The 25,386-nt window shown below is 43.1% G+C and overlaps 3 protein-coding genes across 4 annotated transcripts in view; 2 read left to right on the top strand and 1 right to left on the bottom strand.

Annotated features, from left to right (window-relative positions):
* The window catches only part of ahctf1 (AT hook containing transcription factor 1), a 32,737-nt gene extending 28,518 nt beyond the window's left edge, over positions 1–4,219 (top strand). Inside the window, exons 36-40 of one of the 2 annotated variants that reach the window (XM_030078691.1) lie at positions 654–885; positions 1,490–1,681; positions 1,770–1,867; positions 2,074–2,159; positions 2,960–4,219. In XM_030078691.1, coding sequence (XP_029934551.1) covers positions 654–885; positions 1,490–1,681; positions 1,770–1,867; positions 2,074–2,159; positions 2,960–3,158 — 807 coding nt within the window. In that variant the 3' untranslated portion in view covers positions 3,159–4,219. Of the gene's footprint in view, positions 1–623; positions 886–1,489; positions 1,682–1,769; positions 1,868–2,073; positions 2,160–2,959 lie in introns of both variants that reach the window. The other variant, XM_030078682.1, reaches the window with a different exon arrangement.
* A 2,697-nt stretch (positions 4,220–6,916) lies between these two features.
* Positions 6,917–20,841, top strand: kif28 (kinesin family member 28). The gene is made up of 26 exons (XM_030076723.1): positions 6,917–7,072; positions 7,367–7,417; positions 7,912–8,064; positions 8,263–8,298; positions 8,455–8,574; positions 8,886–8,993; positions 9,579–9,733; positions 10,024–10,135; positions 10,345–10,412; positions 10,842–10,984; positions 11,182–11,303; positions 11,466–11,556; positions 11,985–12,045; positions 12,752–12,875; positions 13,497–13,632; positions 13,763–13,881; positions 14,193–14,300; positions 14,674–14,766; positions 15,768–15,908; positions 16,288–16,358; positions 16,471–16,605; positions 17,280–17,446; positions 17,705–17,799; positions 18,361–18,493; positions 18,859–18,992; positions 19,633–20,841. Exons 1-26 carry the CDS (start codon positions 6,917–6,919, stop codon positions 19,789–19,791), a joined length of 2,991 nt encoding a protein of 996 aa, XP_029932583.1. The 3' UTR covers positions 19,792–20,841.
* A 452-nt stretch (positions 20,842–21,293) lies between these two features.
* Positions 21,294–25,386, bottom strand: part of LOC115376871 (frizzled-3-like) — a 39,618-nt gene continuing 35,525 nt past the window's right edge. The window contains exon 11 of the mRNA XM_030076687.1: positions 21,294–25,339. Within this exon, the coding sequence (XP_029932547.1) occupies positions 25,114–25,339 (226 nt within the window). The 3' untranslated portion in view covers positions 21,294–25,113. The remainder of the gene's footprint in view (positions 25,340–25,386) is intronic.

Here is a 25,386-nt window from a genome sequence, read left to right as displayed (position 1 = left end):
AGACAGCCACAGTGATGCTTTCCTCCATTGTTGTTTTGCCGTTCTGCCAAAATCTGCCAGATTTTTTTCAGATTCCAATATTCTCTCCTATTGGATGCACCAAGGTGTTGTCAAAGGGCGCTGTACCCAAGTTAAAAAAATTTTCAACTCGCGCACAGTGTGCACAGGAGCTGGCGCAGTGCAGACCGGTGCGCTCTTGCATCCCGCGATCACATACACAATGAATAGCTGCAGCGGCCAACGTCTGCGCCGTGCGTGCGCTATGTGAAAGCCCCATTAGACGAATGAGTACGTGATTTCCTTGATTGTTGAAGCACCAAGGAGTCACGGGAGTCACTCGCGCTGCTGCTGCTACATGCTACCGCCATTTTTTTGTTTTGGTCCAACTCATCAGCGCACATTTCGCGTTTTTTTTTTTTTTTTTTTTTTTTCCCCCACAAAAAATCGCATCGCTTCAGCCCTAGAATAATTACATTTATTGGACTTAACCTGTCATCAGCCCCACCACAGTTATTGAGAGCACAAGGCCATTTCAATTTCTATTGCACAAAACTATCTAAATTTATGTGTTGACCTTCATAAACCATCCAGCATTCATTATTGAGACCTGTCAACACCCCCAGGTCAAATTGGTTCCTGTATCGCTTCCCCAGAGCACAAAGAAGACTGACGAAAAGATGACCGAAAACAAAGATCCCCCTGAGCCCACCCACAACAGTGACGCTCCTCCCATCGCCAGCTCCCGTCGACTAACGAGAAGCAAACTGTGGAACCACCCTGAGGAAGATCTTCCCTTGTTGGACACTCCTTTGGAGGTGGATTCCAAAACACCCGTCGCCGATGCCCTCATCAAGAGACTCCAAGATGAAGAGGAGAAGGAAGAAGGTATGTATTACAATAATAAGAGTCCAGTTTGAATTCTGAAAATATTAGGATTTCCACTGGTAATGTTTTTTCTGGAATATGATGGAATTTTGAGAGGTGTAATCCAGACAGGAAACAGTATGGGACATTTCAAGGGACTTTTCTAAATTCTCTTGGGAATTAAGATAATATCTGGGAAATTTACAAATGGGACACTGCTTTTTTCCTGACTAGCTGAGTGGTGTGGTGTTCATGCAGGGTGTGTATTTTCACCACCATGGGCAGCACACACTCTTAGTTACATGCAGAACAGAAGAGGCAGACACACTAAGTTATATTGCCCACTGACCTTGCAAAATTGCACATTGATCTGCCTTTATTCGGTGTTTTGGTGATGTGATATTTGTGTAATTCATCATAATCACTTACTGCTTATTCTGTTATAAAAAATACAAGGGTGTTTTTAACTCCAGTTACATACATCCGTGTTTAGCTATTTAAGACATTTTCTCAGCGACAGTTATCTCTGTGCCTCCAAGATTTACAGGTCAGAGGTGTTGTGCCGAATAAAAATGAATTTTAAAGGTTTAAATGGATTTTAAGATCTTGTGATTTACACTTAAAGGAGGACTGGTTGTCACGAATATGGCAAGAGCCCGCAAGAGGACTACAAAGTCATCAGTGGAGCGGGATCCCTCACCGCCTCTGGACACGATGAGAGACGGCGTGGTCCTCAAACATGACGATGATGAGGCCAGTGAGCCCAGTCCTGTTGAACACTCGTTCATCTACTCGCCCTCACGGAGGAGAACAAGAGGTCAGCTGCTTCATTCATCCATTCATTCATTCATTTATTCATTCATATATCAGGGGTATTACATTAACCGTGTCTGTTTGTGTATCAGCCCAAAAAGCAGAGGCTCCTGTCGAGAGTGAAGCGTCTTTGCCTCCTGTTACTCGCACCAGAAGAAACGTCACTGCCACTGCTGTCTCTGCTGCTCAGGTAAATGTTCCCTCACTGTGGGAATAAAGGTGCCTCTCAGTTGTAAATTGCATTAATTGTAAGTTGCATTGGATATGATTGTCCACTAAATGCCTCAATTAGAAATGCAGCGTTTTGATCACGAGGCAGGAAATAATGAATAACTGTATAATTAGTGCCTTTCAGCAGCATTCATTTTCAGCTGCACTTTGTTTTTTGCTTTTCAGGATGAAGATGCTTCAGAAGATAACGTGGAGACAGACAAGGCAGCAATTGTTTCTAAAACCAGAAAAACTAGCAAACGAACGTCTAAGTAAGACATTTCAGTTTACTTAGTATTTTACTGTTTTTTTTTTTTTTAAATAAATAAATAAATAAATAAATTGGGACCAAGTTGTGTATCTAATAGTGCTAATGATACCTTTTTGCACATCATCTGCCAGTTTGTAAAGGTGTGAACACTCTTGGGAACAATGGAGACACATTAATGATGAAAAGCTCTGAGAATTTGTTCATGTATTGATATGTATGCATTTTATATTTATTGCCTCAATATCAGATTACATTGAAATGGTTAGTTTCTGTTGTGGCTCAACTACAATATATAAAGATAATGTCTGCTTATGGTAAGATAATGTCAGCTCTGGAATAAATACAATAACCACAACTAGTAAGGTGTTCTTCAACAGTGTTTACGTAGAGTGCATGGACTCAACAATGCTGATGTCACATACAAAACAAACTTAATCTTCAGCCTAATGTATGGCTTTTCTTTGATTATATTGTATATCAAATATTTAAACGCTCATGTGGAGTGAGAAAGGGTTTTTGACTCTTTACATGGTTCACAACAACTTGGATTAATCATTAATGTCTTCAGTTAATGTTTATATCCAGTCCGATTTTCATCTCCTCTTAACCCAGTTTTGCTTTGAGCCTCATCTCTAGTCAGTGCTTTTTTATTTCTTACTATGGATCAGAGATGTACTTCTGGTGGGTGCCCACACAGGAGTATTAATATTTTAATAACGCTGGGTCCCATGTTCAGACACTAAACTGTGAGTCTTGGGCTGAACCACTCAAGTGTTTTTTGGTCTGTTTTAATTTCTGTAGGTCCAAAGCAGCTTTGGATGCGCCTCCCATAGCAAAGGTGGAGCAGATCTCTCCTCTGCCCAGCCCAGAGCAGCCTGTCCCCCGGGCCCTCAAGAGGATCGAGGAGGGCGAGGCCCCGGCCCCTCGCATGAGCCTCCGACGCAAGCGCATACTGGACACCGTTTTCACAAAACCCGTCACCCGGAGGAAGAAGCTCTAAAGAGGGAGGCGATGGCTTTAATCAGTGCACCTCAGACAACGGCCTGAAGATCTGAACCCACTCAGTCAGGAGCTTGCAAGTGTATATCGCCTTTGTCACTTTCCTCTGAACTGTAGACCCACTCATCATGGCGCCATTTCCTCAAAAGCGTCATAGCGCTAGAGTTTTTTGTTTTTTGTTTTTTTGTCGGTTGGTTTCCCATGTGGACAGTATGATAAAGACAGTTTTGGAGTGACAGTGCTTTTGGGAAACAGACAAAACACAATGATCAAGAGCAGCGCGGAGTTTGCGTGTCCCACTGTTAGATTGATTTTATTTAATATGACAAATCCCATCTGTTGCCGTTTTGTGTCGGCCATGTTTCAGCCCTCGTCTCACACCCTCAGTTTAGCTTTCGGTGCAGAACGGACAAGTGACAGAAACCCTCGTACAATGAACCCAGAAAAAAAAACTTAACTGAACTTGCCTCTATTCAAGAGGTTTTATTTACACCCTCTTAATTTTAATTTTTTTTTTTTTGTTTGTTTGTTTGTTTCCTTTTAAGAAGTTTTTGAGGCCTGCTGTTTTCTATTTAAGAAGAGAGGCAACCAACCCAGTGGAGACAATACATTTCTACTGATAACCTTGTAAATAGTCTTTTGCTATGTTCCAAATAAAGTTAATAAATAAATCAAGAATGATGTTCATTTTGATGTTTGAAGTGTCTTGAATGCATTGATCATCTAATCAGACTGCCTATTGTCATATAGTCTTAAACGTTATGTTCACAGTTGGGATTTTCTGTGGAAGATGCACAGACTTGTACACTATTGCCAACAGACATGGACTGTTCTTGTACGTCACGGGTTGGTTGTATATTGTGAAAGAAAAAAAAACTGACTTGCACAGCGATTGGGACTTATCAATATGCTTGTTTTGGGACATGTTAATAGGCTTGTTTTATTAAATTCATGGCAACCACCAGCTGACACAGGCTATTTTCAGATGAATGTATGTAGAATGTCTTATTTTTTTGATGACTGCTCTTTGATAAATATGGTAAAGCTTGAATATTTCTTTAAGACTGGTGTGGAGTGATTGTCTCAATTTACTGACCTGCTCAGCTTGCATGTGCATTGAGGTGTTTACAGGTTTCTGTCTGTCTGAGGTGTTCACATGAACGAGCGTCCGCCATCTGAATGTCCTTCATAAACACCTGAGACCTCTGCCTTTGTGTGGCCCTGAATTTCACGTTCCCACAATGTTTGATTTAAAATAAAGAAAACATTAAACCCTAACTGCCCCTAATGAGGAAACTCATAAGGGGTGGTTTCCCAGAGAATATGTTAAGACTAGTCTCAGACTGAAATGCCCTTTTAAACTGGAATAGCTGTAAATTACCTTCTGGGTCATGGATTGTAGTCATCCTCTATTTATCTTGATCTTGATTTAAAAGATCTGCTTTTCAGGTCAAAGATTAGTATTAGTCCTGATGTTAAAAAAAAAGGTCAGCATTAAGCCTCAAAGGTAGATTTAACTTCAAATTATTATCCTTGTTTCTCTGCCATTCACATCATTCTGGGATTTTTCTAGATGCAGAAAATTTTGAAATTAAGAATCACCATCAATGTTTTTGAAGAAAATGCCAATTTTATCACCTGTAGATATTGTACAATGTTGACTGAGTCTATGATCAGTTAATGAAGGCTTCAACATTTGCTATTCTAAATTCCTGTGAGCGTGGAGAAAATCATGTGTAAGAGAAATGTTTTAAAGTAGTTTTTATTGTGTGCAAAACCCTAAAGCAATGGCCATTTATCACTTCTGGCGATTGGCTGTGATTGGTCAAGAGAAACATGGAGCTGTTGGATTATCACTTTGAATTGAATCAAGGACAGTCCAGATGTAGGTATTCTGAGGTTAAGATCTGTTTCAGAAAATCACGTTGTAGGCCACGATTACCTAAACTGGATTAAAGCCTAGTCCTGTCTTAATTTAACCCCTGTCTAGGAAACCACTCCTAAATCATCCTTGGTAATTCTCAGTTTGAGGAAGGACATTTTCAGGGTTATGCTGGTGTTACTGTCAGACAAGTAGTGGTTCAGGCTGAGGAAACATCTGCAATATCCACACAAATTCAGTCATAAGAAAGTGTGTGTGACTTTACTCTATGAATTTGACTCAGCGTGGCTCTCATTTTTCTCAGGCCTCCATGTGACTACTACATTATTCATAGTGGTATAGACTCTCAGGTGAAAGTGAAACCGCCTGTCCATTTCAGGTAATGAGGCTTTTCTCCACTACAACCACATTATTTAAAGTAGGAGGAATTATGAGAAATATTATTTTAAGGGTTTGCACTGTTGGATGTGCTTCTTAATGTGCCAGACACTTAAAAATTGTACAAAGTTGACATAACCAGCATAAATATATTATATTGCTTAAAAACGGAATTACTAAATTATATATAAACATTAAGCTGTATTTACTAAAATGAACCGTAATGAGCATATATTTGCCATTTTGGTTTTCATCACTGTTTATTACTTATCTAAATGATAACTAATTACAAAAACGGTATATTATAAAAATACTGTTACATAGCTGTAATGTTAACATACATTGACTTGACAGTTTTAGTCTTGGAGAGCTCAGAGAAAATGAAATGATGGCATCTGTTCTGCAGAAATGGCAAGCAAACAAGGTGTTTTTGCCTCTGATTTTCAGTAAAATTCACTTAACAACAGGCTGCATTTCATCGCTTGTGTTGTTTATATGGGTGACATCACACCCGTCTTACTGCCCCCGTTTTTCTGTCGGTAACTTGACACAGTTCGCTCTCCCCCAGTGACCTACTCTCTCTGTGGGAGGGAGCTGATCCCTTTATCAGTCACCAGTCTGTTGTGCTGCCACTTGCCCGCTGCACGATGAGGGCTAAAGCAGCAGACATGCAAGGCAAGGACTGTGTCAAGGTGGCCGTCAGAGTCCGCCCATTCAACAAGGTCAGTGTTTACCTGTTTGGGTGCATGCATGACTTGAAAACTGTCAGCCGCAATTATTTCCCGCTGTCTGTGGTTTCCTGGTTACAGGTTTGTGCATTATAATAATCTTAATCTTACCGTGTAATGTACATTATGACATTTCTAAGTAACAGTCTCAGAATCTTGCATGGACCCAAATTAACATAACGGGAGGAAAGGTACAGTCGTTTTTTTTTTTTTTTTTTAAAGTCTCTGTATACTGTCAACAAAAACTGCTTCTTTGTGGATTTTGCATGATGACAGCTCTGTAGAGACTGTTTGCATTGAGCCCAGGAACTGTAAAGGATCTGAAAACATTGAAAACCTTCAGATTATACACCCGGTCTCTGTTCTCTCCACTGGGGTGCAGTCAGGTGTTTATGACCTCTGACATTACAAACCCTCCTTTCCTCAAGTCTTTCCTCTTGCCTCTCTCCCTCTCCTGCTATAAAGAGGGATACATCCTCTCTTCGATTTCCTGTTCAGTGCCGTCCATCCCAAGCCACTGATATGATCTCTGGCATGCTCAATCCTCCTCTCTGCTCTCTTTTCCTCCATCCAGAAAAATGGCACTGCATTTATAGATATTTTCCCCAACAGAAGTCAACATCTCTCACTCTCTCATTCTTCCAAATCCATCAAGGATGTAGCCATGACTCTCTCCTCCTCCACTCATCCTTCACTCTCACTCTCCCTCCCCTCTCGTCTCCCTCATCCATCCAGAGGGAGCGGGATGCGGGCAGCAGCTGCATCATCTCCATGGCGTCGAGCTCCATCACCATCCAAGACCCACGCAACGCCCACAACCGCCGCTCCTTCTGCTTCGATTACACCTACTGGTCCCACAGCGGCTTCGTACAGGACCGCAGTGGCCTCTACCTGCCTGAGGAGCCGGGGGGGCGCTACGCCGACCAGGTGAGCCCCAAGGCACCCTATAGGAGAACACAACAATTTGGGGAATCGGGTAATTGCAACTGCAGGGAATCTGATACAGAAAGGTACACAACAAATACAACATTATGAAGATGCTGCATCAAACAGAGCACTGAAGATAAAGACACAGCATCTCGATTGTGTGAATGTACGTTCTATGTCTAGATTTAATAAACCTAGGATGAGAGTGGAGTGTTGTTTGAACTAGACAATACTGGGTCAGGAGACGCACAGAAAGTGTACTTCCAGGTCCGACCTCTGTGTCTCTTCCTGTAGGCCAGCGTGTTCCAGGACCTCGGAGAAGGGATCCTGGAGAACGCAGTGCAGGTAGTAATCCGAGATTTTACAAAACCACATCATCATCATCACCCAGTGGAGAGGCTTGCTTTGACTCTGCTGGTTTGATAAAATGACCAGATGTTTTTGCTGCTGCTTCCAGTATAGTTGCCTGTAGATGGAAGTCAGTTTAGTGACAGGGGAATAAGGTGTGGGATGCAGACGTATAGATGAGTACAAAAGCAACCAGACTTAACATTTTTTTCATTTGTAGGACTGGAATTTGCAGATTTTCCTGGAATGCGTGATGACTGATAGGGTCTAAAATCTGATTTGGTGCTTATGATAATAAGAGGAAACCAATGATATGGTTTTTATATGCCCATCAGATCTGTACATTATTTATCTATGTATTTTGCTTAGTCATGTGGTCTTATGTGTTTCCTCTTGTTTTGTTTGCTTTGATGTTTGCTCTTATCGTCTATCTTGTGAACTGATACATGTGGGTCAGCTCTCTATTCTGCTCCACTCTATTGTGTGTGCAGGGTTACAACGCCACCCTGCTGGCCTACGGGCAGACGGGCTCAGGGAAGAGTTACTCCATGATGGGCTACGGGCCAAACAAAGGCTTGGTGCCTACACTCTGCAACCGCCTCTTTGAGGCTATTCGGGAAAACCAAGATACCAGACAGTGCCAGGTGGGCAGGGCATATTATGTGTGTGTCGGCATACGTGCAGCGTGCAGATGTGTATTGAATGGTTTGTATAGGGGAGTGTGTGTGTGTACGTTGCTTTGAAACAGGCTGTTTCAGGCTAACACGACACCACAGACGGTGTAAAGTCAGGGTGGTTGTTGTCATAACTGTTTGTTTGTTTTTTTCTTCATCCACACACAGGTCTTCTTCAGTATGTTGGAAATCTATAATGAGCAGGTAAGAACAGGAGAGCACAGGCATAAGCTCATTTGACCACCTTTGGTTTTGACATTTTCCTCTCTTTTCTCTGGCTGACTTGAAACTCTTAAATAATCATTATTTCAGTGGCGGACCTGATCTCTCTCTCTCTCTCTCTCTCCTCCCTCTGTCCAGGTGATTGACCTGCTGTCACGAGGGTCTCGCACTCCGGGGGGCCTAAGAATCAGAGAGGAGCTGCAAAGAGGTTTTTATGTGGAGGGAATCCGCACAGTCCCCTGTGACAGTGCACCGCAGGTAGAGAGAATAATATTTATATTTTATATTTTGCAGCATAGGCATTTACGTCGCTTCTTATCCTGTGTCTTACAATGAATACCACCGTCAATTTTTTTTATCACTGGATTTACAAGTAACATGTTGTAAAGAAAGAAGGCGTCACAGCCACGGGGCACAGTCAGTATTCCTGGGACTGTTGAAGGATAATGTTAGGAGAAGAGAGTTAGAATAACAGCTCAGGGCAGAGATGTTTCAGATATCCCTGTGTATGCTCTGTTAGCGTACTCCGTTAAGGTGTTACGATGTAGATTTTCAAAATGTGTCTGCAGGTGGAGCAGCTGGTGGAACAGGGGACCCGGACCCGAACCACCGCCGCCACTCACATGAATGCCAACAGCAGTCGCTCACACATGCTCATTATCCTGCAGCTCAAACAGGTGAGCCACTGCCCCGCTCGCTCCGTCCAGCTTTCAGTCCATCTAGACCATACACCTGTCCTCCAGAGTTATGTGAGCAGGACACAGATATGACTTTGACTGTAGGCAAGACTTGTTTTTGTATCCGAGACATTTTCTTACATAGTTAATGTGGATCTGAGCTGTTTACTCCAACTCTCTTGGCATTACCTCAGCACAAACACCAGCACTCAAATTCAAAACACCATTAGGCAATACTTTACACAGCCCTTATTCCAGTGCGTTAAACTGTGTATCAGCCTAGTGTTGTGTTATTGTATTATTTTGATGTATAATTATTGTAAGTATTCACAATATCACTGTGAAGGTAACCTCTAAAACATGATGTAGCTGCAGTGGTACAATACTGTTTTAGTGAAGTCATTTGAATGTTATATCAGTGCATTAAGTGCTACTTTAATGCTAAAATATTTTCCTATTTGCATGCATATTAAAGTTGACTGAAATGTTTTTGTCTCATCAGTGTAGTCCTGCTTCATTTACATGAATGTGTGCGGTGTCTCTTTGTGTTTGCGTCGCCTCTTACTGCTGTCGTCACTGTGTCAGATCTTCTCCAAAGAGAGCATCACGAAGCAGTCCAACATCAACCTGGTGGATCTGGCTGGCAGTGAGCGGCAGCGGGCCTCGGGCTCGGAGGCCGACCGGCTCAAAGAGGGCACGGCCATCAACCTGAGCCTCACCACCCTGGGCAACGTCATCAGGTCAGCCTGCTGCTTGTTCTAGTTTAGCTTAAGGAAGGGAAAGCATGATTGCACTGCAAAATCTCTTCTCTTCTCCTTTTCCCTCTCCTCTTCTCTTTTCTTCTCTTCTCTCCTTTCTCTTCTCTTCTCCCCCCGTCACCACCCTGGGCAATGTCATCAGGTCAGCCTGGAGTTGTTTTTACTCAGTTTAGAGAAAGAAAGAAAAGAAGGAAAAGCATGATCGCACTGCAAAATCTCTCCTCTCCTCTCCTCTCCTCTCCTCTCCTCTCCTCTCCTCTCCTCTCCTGCAGTGCTCTTGCTGACATGGCGGTGGGGAAGAAGGTGGTCCATATCCCCTACAGAGACTCAGTTCTCACCAAGTTGCTGCAGTCTGCGCTGGGCGGCAACAGTCGCACAGTTATGGTACCTGAAACATTACTAACACACACTGCTGCTGCACTACAAGTAATAAAGTCCTTTAATTTTACACACAGTGAAGACCCCTTGTCGGTGGGGAGCCTTTGGTGAATTTCCACTGTTTTTGCGTCCTCTCATGCATTATTGTGCAAACACACAGGATATGCAAATCAGTGAGGTTGTTTTCTAATTTCTGACTCGGGTTCCTTTCCTAGATTGCCACCCTGAGTCCTGCTGACATCTGCTATGAGGAGTCTCTCTCGACTTTGCGCTATGCTGAAAGGTACAAAAAATCATGTTCTTAATTTAATCCACAATGAATTGACCATGTTTTAATTATTGGGTCTTCACTGCATCTTTCTTATTCTGTTTCTGCATTTCTGTCATGTCTCTTTATTTTGTTTACATCCATTTTTCTGTATTTCAACACCACTGTAAAAGAGGAGCTCTCTTTAATAATCCGTTCAGGGTAATCAGTAAAGATTGATATGATGATGATGATGATGATGATGATGGTGCCACATTATGTAAACCAAGTTAAAAGTGCTATGCCACCTTCACTCGTTATTTCCTCTGTTTTTGTATCCTCCCTCAACTTCTTTTGCCCATGTCCCATCACCTGCCTCTTCTTCACAGGACTTTCTTGCTTTTGTGTTTGTTTGTTTTTTTCACAGCCTCTCATCTCTTCGTCCTCTTTTTCCCGTCTCCTCAGGGCGAAGCGTATCCAGAATCGGGCCGTGGTGAACGAGAGTCCCACCGAGCGTCTGGTCAAAGAGCTGAAGGCTGAGAACGCGAGGCTGCTGCAGAGACTGAGCCGGCTGGGCCAGGAGGGACGCAGAGCCGACGATGAGACCAGTAAGACTGAGGGGAGAGAAAAGGAAAGGAAAGGAAAGGAAAGAAAAGGAAAGAAAAGAAAAGAAAAGAAAAGAAAAGGTTCTCCAATAATTCCCCAGTCAGGGCTGGGAGATCCGATCTAAACATCTGATTTGTTTGTGTTTGTGTGTGTGTGTGTGTGTGTGTGTGTGTGTGTGTGTGTCTGTCTGTCTGTCTAGAGGAGCTTCGTCAGCTACTGACCCACAATGAGCTTCAGATCAGAGCCATTCAGACTCTGTGGGAACAACACCTGCAGGAGGCGCTAAAGGACTGGGAGCAACAGTATGCCAGCATCACACAGGTACACACACACCCACGCACACACACACACACATACACACTAGAGCATACAAACACATATAACACATATTCATACACAACAATGAAACACATAGATTTGAAATCTCTTAATTTTCTCTTCTCTCTCTCTCTCTGTCTGTCTCTCTGTCTCTCTCTCTCTCAGGAGAGGAGGATGATGCAGATGCACCCCTACATCCTGAACATCAACGAGGATGCTCAGCTGTCTGGAGTGGTGAAGCTCTTCATCCAGGAGGGTTGGTCTTTCTTCATCTCTTTCATGAACTCTAAGCTGCTGTATTTCCTGTTCAGTTGTTCTTTCAGATATAATGTTTATAATCTTAGAAACCAGGTTCTATTTCCCACCAATAACTAAAACACTAATTTATTCTCTTAAGACCGTGATTCCCATACCAGTCCTCAAGGCCCCCCTTTCCTGCAGGTTTTTGTTTCAGCTCTACTCTCTCACACCTGATCCATTTAAGGACGTCATGCTGATTGGTTGAAACAGATCTACCTGAACAGGGCTTGCATGAAGGTGCATGGTCCTTAACTGGGTCAGGTGTGCAAGAGCAGAGCTGGAACAAAAACCTGCAGGATAGGGGGACGTTGAGGATTGATTGATCGTCTTAAGAGGCTGGCCATGTTTGTTATGGGGTACCTGTGGGGTTTTTTGTTCTCCCAGGTGAATGGGAGATTGGGCTGTCTGACTCTTCCTCCAGATCCATCCCTATCAAAGGCCTAGGGTAAGTTTTGATGGAGATCCTCTCCAGGATCTGTTGGACATCACAAACACAGCACCAGCTCACCTGTACGTCAAACTTGAAAGGGAATATAAAAATGTAGAAATATATGAACCCGACCTAACTGGAATTCTGCTTCCACTACAATCCACTTACGGTATCTTGTAAAAAGTTTCATGGGGTGAACCAAAGGAGCTGGGTTTGATTTCCAGTCCTGATCCTTTCTGCATGTTGTTTGCCTGGATTTCCTCCCAAAGTGAGTTGGATTTGTCCAGGGGTTTGAAATTGAAAGTGATTTTCTGTGTTCGCCTTGTGATGGACTGCTGATCTGTCCAGGGTGTTTCTCAGTGCATGCTGGGATAAGCTCCTTTAAACGATTAAGGGAAATGCATGAATGGCCAAGCAAAATGATGTAAATTGCTGCTGGACAGGAAAGACATGGATCAGAGCTTGTTGTAGACATGTTGCATGTAAGGAGTGTAGACCTGTGTGTGTGTGTGTGTGTGTGTGTGTGTGTGTGTGTGTGTGTGTGTGTGTGTGTGTGTGTGTGTGTGTGTGTATGTGTGTGTGTGGCAGCTTTCATGTGTTGCTAATGGATTTTTCGGTACGTACAGTGTGTCTGAATGAAATTTCTTTCCATGCACTGTATGTGTCTGTGTTTACTCACGCCTGTTTGTGTTTGTGTGTGTATATACTGTATGTGTGTTAGGATCCAGGAGCGTCATGCTGTGTTCAGGAATGAACAGCGTCGCGTGTCACTGACCCCGATGGCAGAGTCAAAGGTCATTGTGAACGGCAACTCTGTCTCCCAGACGACGGAGTTGCAGCACCTGGTGGGAATTTATTCATTTAATCTGTCATGTCTGGTCTACCACAGAAAACTATTAGTGAACTCTTAACTAATCTAAAATGCAGCAGCACATGTTAACCCTATAAAGCCATTCGTATCATATATGATACACATTTTCAATTCCGTTTTTCGTTTTCAGTTTAATTAATACTTGACCAAAATACTGTTGTATACCTTTGAACACTTCCCCTGTTCACCCTGGACCATACCATTGGCACTTCAAGTACATATCATACACCAGAAAGGTCGTGAAATAACATTTTTTTGATTTTTTTTTTTTATATATATATTTTGTTATAGGACTAAATAAAGGCTTCAATTTCAAAAAATTGGAATTTTCTGCCAATTCTTTCATAGTTCAGGCTTTATAGGGTTAAAGGAACACTCCAACATTCTGGGCAAAATACTCTTTCTGACTCACCCAGGCTGAGACAAGATGTTCAATCCCATTTTCACCTCTGTACGTCCAGTGATTCAGTTCTTTAGCATAAAGACCTGAACTCTATGAGAGTTGTTAGCCTAGGTCCATCAAAGTGGAGTAGATCCTCAGCCTCAGGCCTCCATACACACTCTCAGCATCTCTCTCTATTTGTGCTCCATCCAGGACCGGCTCATTCTCGGTTCTAACTGCACCTACTTGTTCATTGGTTATCCCTCCGAGAGGGGCGGGGATGACTGGAGTCGGTACGACTACGACTACTTCCAGTCTGAACTGGCTGCTGCTGAGGGCATCCACCTAGGTGAGAGGCAGGCTGGGCCAGGTGGGATGGTTTTAGAGAAGAGAATTTTTAATTAACCTCTTTATGTTATGACTGAACATTACGTTTCATAAGTGTATGCATTTGTGTGTGTGTGTGTGTGTGTGTTTAGGTGAGTCCAGTGCTGGCTCCAGTCAGACAGACCCGAGCCTCCTGGCCGTCTTCTATGACTATGTCAAACTGATGCCCATGGTGGCCGAGGCCAACCAGATGAGCCAGGAGCTGAACAAGGTGACACACAGACATATGCTGTGTTTACGCACATGCACCCACATCAACATGCTTTTTCAATGTTTCTTTCACTCTTACATTTGTAACTGTACCTAAAATCGTAAAACTAAAATTATGTTCTTCTTTCTGTGTCCTCATGTGCAAAGGATGCTAAAAATTATTTGTCCTTTGATAGTATGTTCTCAGTGGGTGGAGTTACATCTGCACATCAGTTGACACTGATAACTTTATGATTTTCATAGTCTCAAGGATTATTTGGGAAGAATCAATAAAAAAAAAAAAACACAGCTTACTGGCTGTTGTGTCTGCAGGGGGTGGAGTTTAGGCTGGAGATCAAGAACCTGGCTCTGTCCGATTCAAAAGGCCACGATCTGGAGAAAGAGATTGTTGTCCGAGTCACCTCTCTGGAGAGCAAGCAGGTCCCTGTCTTTGTCTCTCTCTCTCTCACTCACTCACTCACTCACACATACACACACACACACACACACACACACACACACACACACTAGTTCCTATAGATTAAGCTGTGCCTGCAAAGACAAAGGGGAATCCTGCTTACTTTCACTTGTAAAATATGTCTCTGGCAGTTTATGCATCAAGCTTTTGCAGCCTGGTGTTGCCACTGTGAGACGTGACCCAACTGGGTCTTGCACCTCCAGCTCTGAGGTCTGGAAGGAGACATACTTTACAACTGAAAATGGGTAGTGATCTTCTCTTCAGATTTTTCATGCCATCTTTACTTTGCGTGTATGTTTGCATCTCCGTCTAAAGGATTTCTGATTTCCCTCCCAGGTGTGGATGTGGTCCAAGGCCAAGTTTGTGAACCGCAAGTTCCTGATGGAAGAAGTCTACCAGCAGTATCAGGCTGAGCGGAGCAGAGACAATGTAATTTACTGAAGGGAAGGTTGCCTAAAGGAACTGCCACTCAAGAACTATTTATTTTGTATCATTTAATCACCCCAACTTGTCTTGATTACCTGATGGGAAAAAAAAAAATCACATGCCTTACAGAGAACAAAGGTTGCACAAGTTGTAGCCATTTCTCTTAGCACTGAGTCGATCAGCGACTTGGACAAACAGCAGCAAAAAGCATGTTTCAACACATCTGATTCAAATTTTCAGTCTTTTTGCAGCATAATCCAAGTCTTAACTCTTCATTTGTCAAATCAGTTTGTCGCAAACCGATGTACTCATTAAAAAAATAAGAAAACTCCCCATGCACCAGCAGCCGTGTTCAACTGGATGCCATGTTCTCTGAATTGAAGACCTGCCTGCCCTCTGGCTTGTGCATCGGCCAGGAGTCCCACTCTCTCATTGGCTGCACTGATGCCTCAGTCAGTGCAGTGACAGGGGCCTGACTCACTGGACTGACTCAGGCCTCTGGGTGCGCTGCTTCTTTTCTGAGGCAGAAATAATTGCCATCCTAAAATATTTCTAAAAGTAGAACAAACAAAGAAAACGCCCAGGGAAGAATAACAGAGCCTCTTGGTGGGTTTAAAGTAAGGTGCTCTTCATAAGATGCTTTACTTGTGGCATCCGGAGTTCCTATGGGATCCTGACTGGGAGCTGGGGGCAAAGCAGCAGCCTCAAAAACTGCTGGACCTACCTTTAACAATGCAGGCAAACACATTCAAGACAGGTGAGAGAGAGACAAGGACTAAGACTTACAGTGCCATGAGTGCATGGTGTGGCTACACGGACGCTGCAGGTCACAGTGTGTTTAATGTTGAAGGCAAGCTCCACATGGGATATAGATTTGTATAAACTGTCACCATAGTAATGCATAACAGCTAACTAGGTTATTTGCTGGTACTATCAGACTTTTTACATTTGAAATCAACAGCTTTTGCATTTCTGCTCCATCCCTGCTGGGTTCCCGCTCTCAGACAAGAGAGGCGCTGTGTGCGGCAGCTTTGCCCAGAGATAAAGACCCTTTCTGGGATCCGGTGGGGCCTCTGCTCCTGGGCAGCGCACACCTCTGGCTTCAGTCCTTGGCCTTCCGCATCGCTCTGGAAGAACAGCTGGAGGTATACACACATATTTTTACATAGCTCACTTTGGGAGACATTATGTAGACTTACATTCGTTTTCCTGGAGACATACGCTCACCTCAACCATAAAAAAACAGTTGCTTAACCCCAACGGTAACCTTGGCCACTGACCCAGAAAGCAGCTTTTTCCAAATGGGGACACGCTTTTGTCCCTATTTGCACAAGCTGTCTCCAAAGAACGGCCTTAAGTCTGGTGTGTGTCCCTGAAAGTAGTCAAAAACAGACACACACACTCTCACGTACATACGCACACATACATACACTGATGTGCACTGACAGTTGACTGTCCTCACTGCTGACTGTTTGTTGGCGACTGAATACAAAGTGACGACTGGCTGACAATCCCCATCTGTAGGTGCTGGGGTCAGAGGGAACAGAGGAGGCCATTCTGCAGGCACAGCTGGTCCCCTGCACCTCCACTGGACTGTATGCTATTGCTACACACACACACACACACACACACACACACACACACACTGTGGGTAAGACTACTGAACACATAGAAATAAATCAGTGAATGAGTTTTCTCGCTCTTCAGCCCCCTGGGTGAGGATGACATCCTGATTGACCCGTCTGAGTTACTGGGTCGACGCCTGGACTTCCAGCTGGTCCTGGAACAGTGTTGTGGCCTCCGCTGGATCAGAGAGGCCCGCAACAGAGGAGTCCAGATTGGGTGAGACACACGGAGACATACAGAGAAGTATAAAAGGGGACAAAGCAGGATGGAAAGGGTTTTAGACAGATCCTTATACCCAGAATTACAGCCCAGGAAGAGAGGGTACAGACGGGGTGAGGCAGAACATGTAGGGGGCGCATAAAGTTTTGTGGCAGTAGTGGTAATATTGATTTAAAGTAATCTGTTGGAGATCCTGTTTGCAAGATGCCACACTTTAGGGAGACACCTTGGCGGCACTGTGAAATCAGGGCTAAAAATGAATTGTTTGTGGTTATTTTATTTTATCTTTCTTGTCTTATGTAAACTATAAGCCACATCACATAAGTGTATATCCTGGATATGTGAGTGTCTTATGACTATGACTTAAACCACTTACTGTGTAATAGATGGTTATTTATTCAATGAATTTTTGTAAAAGTGTTTTTCTATATTATGTTTCTTTTTGTTTTTACTTTTTTAAATTATTGGCTTGACACATATAAATTGTGTATACTTATTTCCAGTGATACGCTGCCTGGAGAATGCCATTTTTCAAGCCCCTTGATGATTTTTAGGCAATTCTCCCTCACATTTTGCTGCTAATTTTATTTTGTGCCTTTTTATAAAGTTTCCTGTATGTGTAAATAACCAAACCAGATGCTTTCTTCTACTCTGTTCTTACTTCCACTCAGCTTCAGGTTATTTGACTGCAGCCAGCCTCTCTACACTCCAGCTGTGTGGCACAATGTCAATCCTCTGCTGGACCACAGGGTTCACTTTGCCTCCCTCCACACCTCCCAGCATCTGCTGGACTACCTGCAGAGCAGCGCTGTCGTGCTCGAGCTGTGGGGCCTGCAAGGTGAGGATGGATGGATGGATGGATAGATAGATAGATAGATAGATAGATTTTACAGCAGCAGCTCAAAATGAATGTGATTTTTGTACTCTGCTCTGATCTATTCCTCTATCTAACACTGGATTGTCTTTTAATTTTGGACTATATTTTTCATATTGCATCTTAGCCAGTATAAACATGCATCAGCCACAGAATGCATGAAGTCAAAATGGGTGAACATCGCTGAAAAGCATTTTCCTTCTGTCGGTTTCCTTCATCCAGAGGGCTGCACTGACCTGATGTCATCCCTGGAGGGAGTGAGGATGACAACAGAGGGCATCTTCATTATTGACGAGGCAGGACACACAGCCACTGTGGTCAGTCTGAAGTCTCTTTTCTTGATTGAAGGTGATGCTGTGTGCTTTCACGTCACAGCACAGCAAGAGGCACGGCGGTAAAATACTTTATCCTCAGTCTATTTTTGGCGCCTGGAGTAGCGTTGTTAACAAAACATGACATTCCTCAGCAAAAAGCACACGACTCTGGAACCAACTGGGTCTCTATGCATTACCTGTGGAATTTAATGCATAATTGCTAAATATTAGCAAATACACAACATTAAAATAATGTAGAAATTCTCAGAACTGGAATTTTAGTTAAAACACCTGCCACATGATCATGTTCTTGTATCAAATCCTGTTTTTTTTTCTATAAAGAATTTTCTCTGTCTGAGTCAGTTGCAGCCTCAAAATCAGTAGAAAAGCCAAAGGATCTCGATAATTGTATTTTTCCTGCTTATTGTTCTGTGGAACTTTTAAAAAATCATAGTCTGCCACACTTATGACTCAAATCATTTCACATACAAAGATGTAACAGTTTAGAGGGTAATATTACCAATGTGTACATATAGTGTGTGTGTGTGTGTGTGTGTGTCACAGCCTGAGGACTCCTCAGAGCTGAGCTGTTCAGTCAGGGCTCTACAACAGGACTTGGAGGAACTGAAGAGCGTTAATGCTTCACTGAGGAAGGAGAACCACACTCTGAGAGAGCAACTCAACATGGCTAGGAGTGGTATACACACACACACACACACACACACACACATACACACACACACACACATTTGTGTCAATTTGTTCTTCGTTCAGTGATTTTGTAACATCAGTTGAAAATGCATTCCGACTTTGTTTTAAAAATTTATTCATAGAGCAATGCCTTAATGAGAAAAAAAGGTTCCCAGTTACATAATACACATTTTTCTCATGAATAGCTGAGTCTGTTTTGTCCACAAAGTCTGTTTGGAAGAGAATTATTTACCTCCTGAACTGAATTCACACTCTTATTCCCTCGCTCCAATTGTTGTGTGCAAGCTAATGGTGATGCAGTTCACCTGGTTTCACACACACACACACACACACTCTCTCTGCATGTGTTAGGTGGGGAGTGTGTGCGTGGCCGCGCGGTGCGTCCCAGCTGTGATGCAGAGTTTGCCCGTGCTCTCAAGGTTTTCTACCACAGCATGACCTCAGTCCGGGGTCAGCTGCAGCGCCTCCGCAGACACAGACCCAGCGTACGTATGTCTGTCAGTGTTTGTTGCATCAGCACAGCACAGCCTTAATTATTCAACCAGTGACAACACAATTCACCCATAACACACACCCAGACACACCAAATAACCCACATTCGAAAGTCTCTATCACTTCTTTCCCTGTATTGGCTGCTTAACTCAGAGATCCTGCTTGTTCTACAATGTTTGGAGTATTTTGAAATCGGGAGGAAAGGAAGAAAAGTCAAGGAATTTTTTTTAAAAAATGGGTCATATCACACCACTGAGCATTTTCCACTTCTTAGACACATTCGTTGCATTAGCTGATGAGTTCTAGCTGTTTTGTTCTGCACAGAAAAGCACATTAGTGGAAACTAGACTGTTTACCCCTTTAGAGAAACATTAACAAGTCAGAGAGAAACAGCATTTTCAGGTCATGACATCAAGGCAATGGTGAGAAGACACCTGGGATCAGAAAAGGCTTTTAGCCACCCAGGAAAGCAGCGAATAGATTTTATAGACTTCCCATCTACAGCTTCATTTGCATTTCACTGGTGTGTCTTATCAAACTCTGACTTACACTTGCACTCGCGTATATTTTCTGTATGTGATACACTCTGTATATGTTTTTGTGCGTGTGTGTGTGTGCCTGCGTGTTTCCCAGGAGGAGTCCGACCTGCTGGGGCTGAGGCTGTTTGTGGACGAGCACGGCCGCCTGCTGAGGGACTTCTCGGAGCAGCTGGAGCAGAGCGTCACCTCGCTCAAACAGGACGTGGCCGCTATCGTCCGCAGGAAACGAGAACGCTCAGGAATCTGGTCCTGATTGACTGTTTTTTTTTTTTTCCCCGCTCAAACTCTTCAGAGGAGGTTCTTTTGGCCTTTCCACACTGCAGTTTCTAAACAGCTGCTGAGTGAGCAAGAGCAAATGTTGACACTTTAGTGGGACACTGGCATTTATAATCAGCTGATTCTTAGTTTCTCCTATTGCAGCAGTGTTTCAAACTACCTCATTGCCTTTATTTTCAAACCACAGGGGGAATATCCACCTGCTTTGACTTTTTGCACATTTTCCTGTGCAACAGTAATATTTATTTGGGTTTTTTCTTTAGACTGTATTATATATACACAGAGCTTGAAGTAGCACCATAACGTGCAAAAAGTCATGGGGACAGTTTGAGAGATTTTCTTTTAAATTTGCTGCAGTCCCCACATTAATGCCACAATATCACATATCAGTAGAACATGGTGGACATTTATGATGCTTGAATTAGTATTTTCTATTCTGAGCAGACCAGACTAGATGACCTCAGTGAAACAAATGAGTACACACAGAGGGTGGCACAATTACAAGGAACCTTTTATTACATCTGTACATATTCAAAACAGCTGGTCACAGATAAAAGTGCGTGTTCTCATGTTTGCTTTACTAAAGGTATCACCACCAAACCGGGGCCAGGGCTCTGATAGGAAAATCTCCCAGTTACTGAGAATTTGTGTTCCTCTGGCTGCACTCCAAGATGAGTGAGCTTTGCCATTTGAAATGACTGAATGCTTTTTTTCTTTTTGAGATAGCAGAGAGGTTTTCCCAGAGGCAGAGGTCTTCACCACCACGTCATCTCCAGCATGTGATGTTGTTCAACTGGCTTTTATGGCTGTATAATAACTTCATCTCATGCAAGAACTGATCAGACCCGACATAAAACAATCTGATCTCAAACTATTGAGCAATGAGGCTGATAATTTTTTTTTTTATGGAAGAGAGAACGCTAAGTAAAGTAGACTGCAGAGCTGATTTTAGCCCTTTGTGGTACAGACCTGATTTTAATGTCTTCATGAGGCAAAATTTGATATCATATGCTCTTTTTTTAAAAAACACAGAGGCCAATGACATATTTGCAATGTCAATCAGAAATGGAGACAGGATGTGCGGTTGACAACATGATGGCACAGGCCCACCACACACACTGCATCAGTCCTATATGATCACTACAATAGTGTTACTGAACCATTTCTTGCACCTTTTTATGGCTAAAAATGGAGCAAAATGTGACCTTTTCTAAACAATTTGCAGCCGGCATGGAAGCTCCTCTGCAGCAATCTAACAGTGAAAAGTGTGACTTATAAAAAAAGGCCACCTCTGTGTATTTCCATACAGGATACAACATTCTTATTTTTGTAAACCAGCTAAAAAAATAGACATACAGTTGCAGCTGTATAGGAACAAGCACTGTTTCATTCAAATATGGGGACAGTGATATTAATTAAGTCTTGTCAGGTATGTACAGAATGAGGTCAGCTCATTTGGAATAAGAGCACGCAGAAGTCCTTTTAAAAAGATTTATTGAACTGCATGTAAAAGTAGTCACTGCCATTTCAAACAGCAAATAAATCAGAGCTCAAGGCAAATACCACTCAGTTTCAGAATTCAGCACATCCTTACAGTTATGAACCCTCCCGGATACTGTGACCGTCATGTTTTCCATGTATTCCAGTTCATTCTCTATGAAACTGCACTGCAATATGACAACAGAAACCTGGGAGCAGGAAGGATTTTTCTTTCTCCTGCCTGGCTGAGGGATACTACTTAATGTCCACAAATACAGACGTGTGTGAAATGTCACGGGACCCAAGAATCAGGTATTTTTGGGGATTCACTGATGCCAGAAAACTGAGACAATATGCTTTTGTTTTTGACTTGTTACTCAGGGCTTTGGGTGTCCCATCTCCCATTTTAGTCCGGTATCAGCATCAGTACCAATGCTAGTATTCATGTCATTGCATACCTTGATATTTCAGTGAAAGTGAATCTTTTTGCCTTTTTGAAGGTACCAGTACCGTAGCAGTAGGGCTGGGCGATATGGACGAAATCAAATATCACTATTTTTAACTGAATACCTCAATATCGATATTGTGATGATACTGTAGGGATGACTAGTGGTGCTTTCATAAGATATTTGCATAAAAGATTTTGGATGAACAATCATTAGCACTTTGGATATTATGACCAAGCAGCTAAAGACAAATATTAGAACGGCTAAAACAGTCTGACAAGTTCAGAAAACTGCACCCCGTTACTGTAATGCAGCCTTTAAAACCAGGAAAAGGCAACATTTATGCCATATCACAATATTACAATATCTAAAATCAATATAATATCGATATGCTGCCCAGCCCTACCTACTGCATCGCTCAGTGTAATGTCTAAGCTGGAGGTAAAAGCACAATGGTTAGTGTTTGGAAGCAGTTAGAAGAGTACAGACAATTGTCATAGGTCCAACAAACAAAACAAAACAAACAAAACAAACAAAAAAAAAAGGTCAGAGCCGGTACATTTACAGCGACACACACACAGCAGACTGAGGAGAGGCAATATGGGCGGCAGAAGGCAGATGTGAGGCAGATTAGTCTGTCAGCTAGGATACACAATGAGTAACGGGGAGACAAGTTGACAGGACGGGAGAATTAAACAGGTTGGTAGGAAGAGCAGACAGACAGATAGACAGACAGGAGGAGACAGACAGGAGGAGACAGGCAGCAGGTGTGTCTGAATGCAAGGCCAGAGAGTCAGCGAGGCTTATCTGAACTGAAGAGGTAGACTAGAAAATTACAAAGCCAGCTGAGAGGAGGACGGACAGCCAGCTACAGATACAGTATACTGGAGTGTGTGTCTGTGTATGTGTATGTGTGTGTGTGTGTGTGTGTGTGTGTGTGACACTTTGTGATGCAGGGATCCAGAGCCCTTGAGTCTGCTTTTGCGATTTTCAACTCCATCGGACTTGGGTTGAAATTGGTGTTAAAAAGTTTGGATTAGTTCAGCATTGTGAAAAGATAAGATTTTTTTTTTTTTTTTTTAAGTATCCAATCACTTGTGTGTGCATATGTGTACGGGTACAGAGAAGGCTGAGCGTGCACGGTGAGGTAGGTCGACTAGGTCTTTAAGGTTTGGGGAACAAAACAAGAGCTATCGAAAGTAAAAAAAGAAAGAAAAGGGTCGTGTGTCCTTACATTTGCTGTGGCATTTATTCCACGCTGGAAACATAAATGTCACCACAAATGCAAGAAGCAGCGCGTGACTTTTTATCTTTTTATAGAGTTTGTGTCATCTGCACCTTTTGGGTTGGTGTGTTCCACTGTTTGTGCAGAACAAAAGCAACAGAACCACAAACGCGGAACACGTACAGAAATAGTGTAAGCACATTAAGTACACTGGTGAAAAGAGGATTTAATAAAGTAACATTACTCTCCAACAGCAACTTTTTGGGCACATAATATATTAGGAATCTGAGAACAGGAGTGCTGTTATCGGTTTTAAATTCTACACGCAGCCATGAGGCCTGACTGCAGTTATGGATGTGTAGCTGGATTTGGGTTCAAATGTACACTGAATATAATATTGTAAGACTTGGTCAGTCAGTACTCTTACTCTGAGGACCTTTTTTTAAATTTTTAAAACATTTAGTCTTGCCATAACATTCCCTTTAGTCAATATTTGGACTGTAACACACAATTTTTTGTTTCCCAAAAGCATTTTAGCAAAGACCGTCTCTGATCCTGTATCTTTGGGCGCGTTTTAAAATATTCCTACATGTTAATGAGGCTCAGTAAAAAATACAACTTCCACGTCAAAAATGGCAAAATGTTGAAAACCTGCTCTTGATGGACATGTGGTTTTATAATAGATCAAATAGTGTTTAACTGTTTTAGGAGCTGCCATTCAAATCCTGAGGCTTTGCTCTGACCTGTAAATCGCTGCTGTCCAACCGAATCCTTGTATCGCCCTAATATCAACTTTTCAGAATGTACATTTTTCAGTTTATATAGTTAGTTTTGTACAGGTTTCATAACCCTGGAGATACAAGGTTTTCACCCGACAGCAGCGATCCAACGGCTGTGCACGCTTGGGAATGCTTCTGTGGAAAAAGGGACAGGGCTAAAATGGTTTTGGGAACGCCAGCTCTGGACGCTTGCAGCCAGCAGGGCTATGAGCTGGATTAAGAATAAAAGGTCCCCAATTCAGTTAAAATTCACGACTTCCATCTCCACATTAACCCCCCCGACTCAAACAACCCCTTCACATTCTGGGGTTCCATAGGATTTCATTTTCTTTCTTTCAATCCATCCATCATCCATCACTTTATACATCCCTCCCTCCGTCATATTTTCTCTGTCCACCTGGGGGGTGGAAATGAGCTGTTTAAAACTTTATACATTGATTCTCTCTCTCTCTCTCTCTCACACACACAGACACACACTCTACAACGCAGCTTTAAGCAGCAGCAAATAATAGTTTTCACAGTATAAAAATATTTGACTAAACCACCAAGAGGTCCACAGTTTCACATTAGGGCCTGCGTCAGTCAGCCACACGGCGACGAAAGCTGCAGTCCTCTTCAGTCATGTCTTCATGTCCAAGACGAAGAAATAAGGAATATGCGAGTCTCATTCAAGACTGAGACCGAAGAGGGTCGAGGCTGAGACGGAAACAATAAGAGACATCACCAAAATAGTAGTCGAACCATTCAGGAGTGTTACAAAAATGATACTTGGCAGTGTTCACATATTTAAGTTGATTTACATAACCCCTGCGTGTCTTGAAAAATCATATATGGCTGACCATGTGTGGTGTCAGTCACACGGATCTGACCTCCATACGCACAACCTAATAAGGACGGAAGTGTGACTGATGATTTTATTCCATGCAGGTCTTCCTGTCCACAGCCTCTCGTTGGACCTGTGGTGACCTCTCCTGTTGGTCAGTGTGTGTTTCACGGCCAAACATCTGAGAAGCTTCGCTGGGCAGAGTAAGAAACGAGGAGGTGGATTTACTCTTGTTGGAGCGGCCTGTTTGAGTCGAGCTGCCAACCATGTAAATTAACCCGTTAGCCATTAGCTGCACTGCTAACACAAGACCAGCTGAGGGACGCCAAAACTCACCAGCACGGCCACATGACTTGCACAGGCGTGTCGTCATTAACCGGCCGCTGCACTCGCTGGAACAGGGCATTCGCCGTCCTCTTCACACTGAGCAAAAAGGCGTGTGTGTGTCTGTCAAGGGGAAACGGCTTTCTTTACAAAAAAAAAAAAAAAAAAAAAAAAAGCAGTGAAGTCAATGGCAAAAAATTTCCCCTTAAATTCTGGCCTCCTCTCAGGCGCTGGTGCCCTCATCCCCGGCGGCCGGGTTCTCGCCACATGCTGTGGTCCCGTGAGTGATGACGGTGGCCGGGACCTCGGACGAGTCTCGCTGGCTGCCCTGCCCTGATTGGCTGTCTATCTGATGGAGGCTGCTGTGAGTGGACAGCGGGTGGTCGAGACAGGGCATGCTGCCGTGGAAACTGCGCTGCTCGACACCCTGGTTGACCGCAGTGTCACACCTGGGAGGGGAGGAGGAGGAGGAGGAGGAGAGAGAGACAGAGACAGA

Source organism: Myripristis murdjan, chromosome 3, assembly GCF_902150065.1.
Source record: "Myripristis murdjan chromosome 3, fMyrMur1.1, whole genome shotgun sequence".
In the NCBI taxonomy this organism is placed as follows: domain Eukaryota; kingdom Metazoa; phylum Chordata; class Actinopteri; order Holocentriformes; family Holocentridae; genus Myripristis; species Myripristis murdjan.
Note: the sequence above shows the minus strand (reverse complement) of the source record. Positions and strands in the feature narration are given on the sequence as shown.

What these genes read in the sequence shown, in the direction of transcription:
- kif28 (XM_030076723.1), top strand. Translation starts at nt 6,917, where the DNA reads ATGGCGTCGAGCTCCATCACCATCCAAGACCCACGCAACGCCCACAAC. An exon ending in TTATCCTGCAGCTCAAACAG is followed by an intron (nt 8,994 to 9,578) that starts GTGAGCCACTGC and finishes TCACTGTGTCAG; the next exon opens with ATCTTCTCCAAAGAGAGCAT. An exon ending in AGTATGCCAGCATCACACAG is followed by an intron (nt 11,304 to 11,465) that starts GTACACACACAC and finishes TCTCTCTCTCAG; the next exon opens with GAGAGGAGGATGATGCAGAT.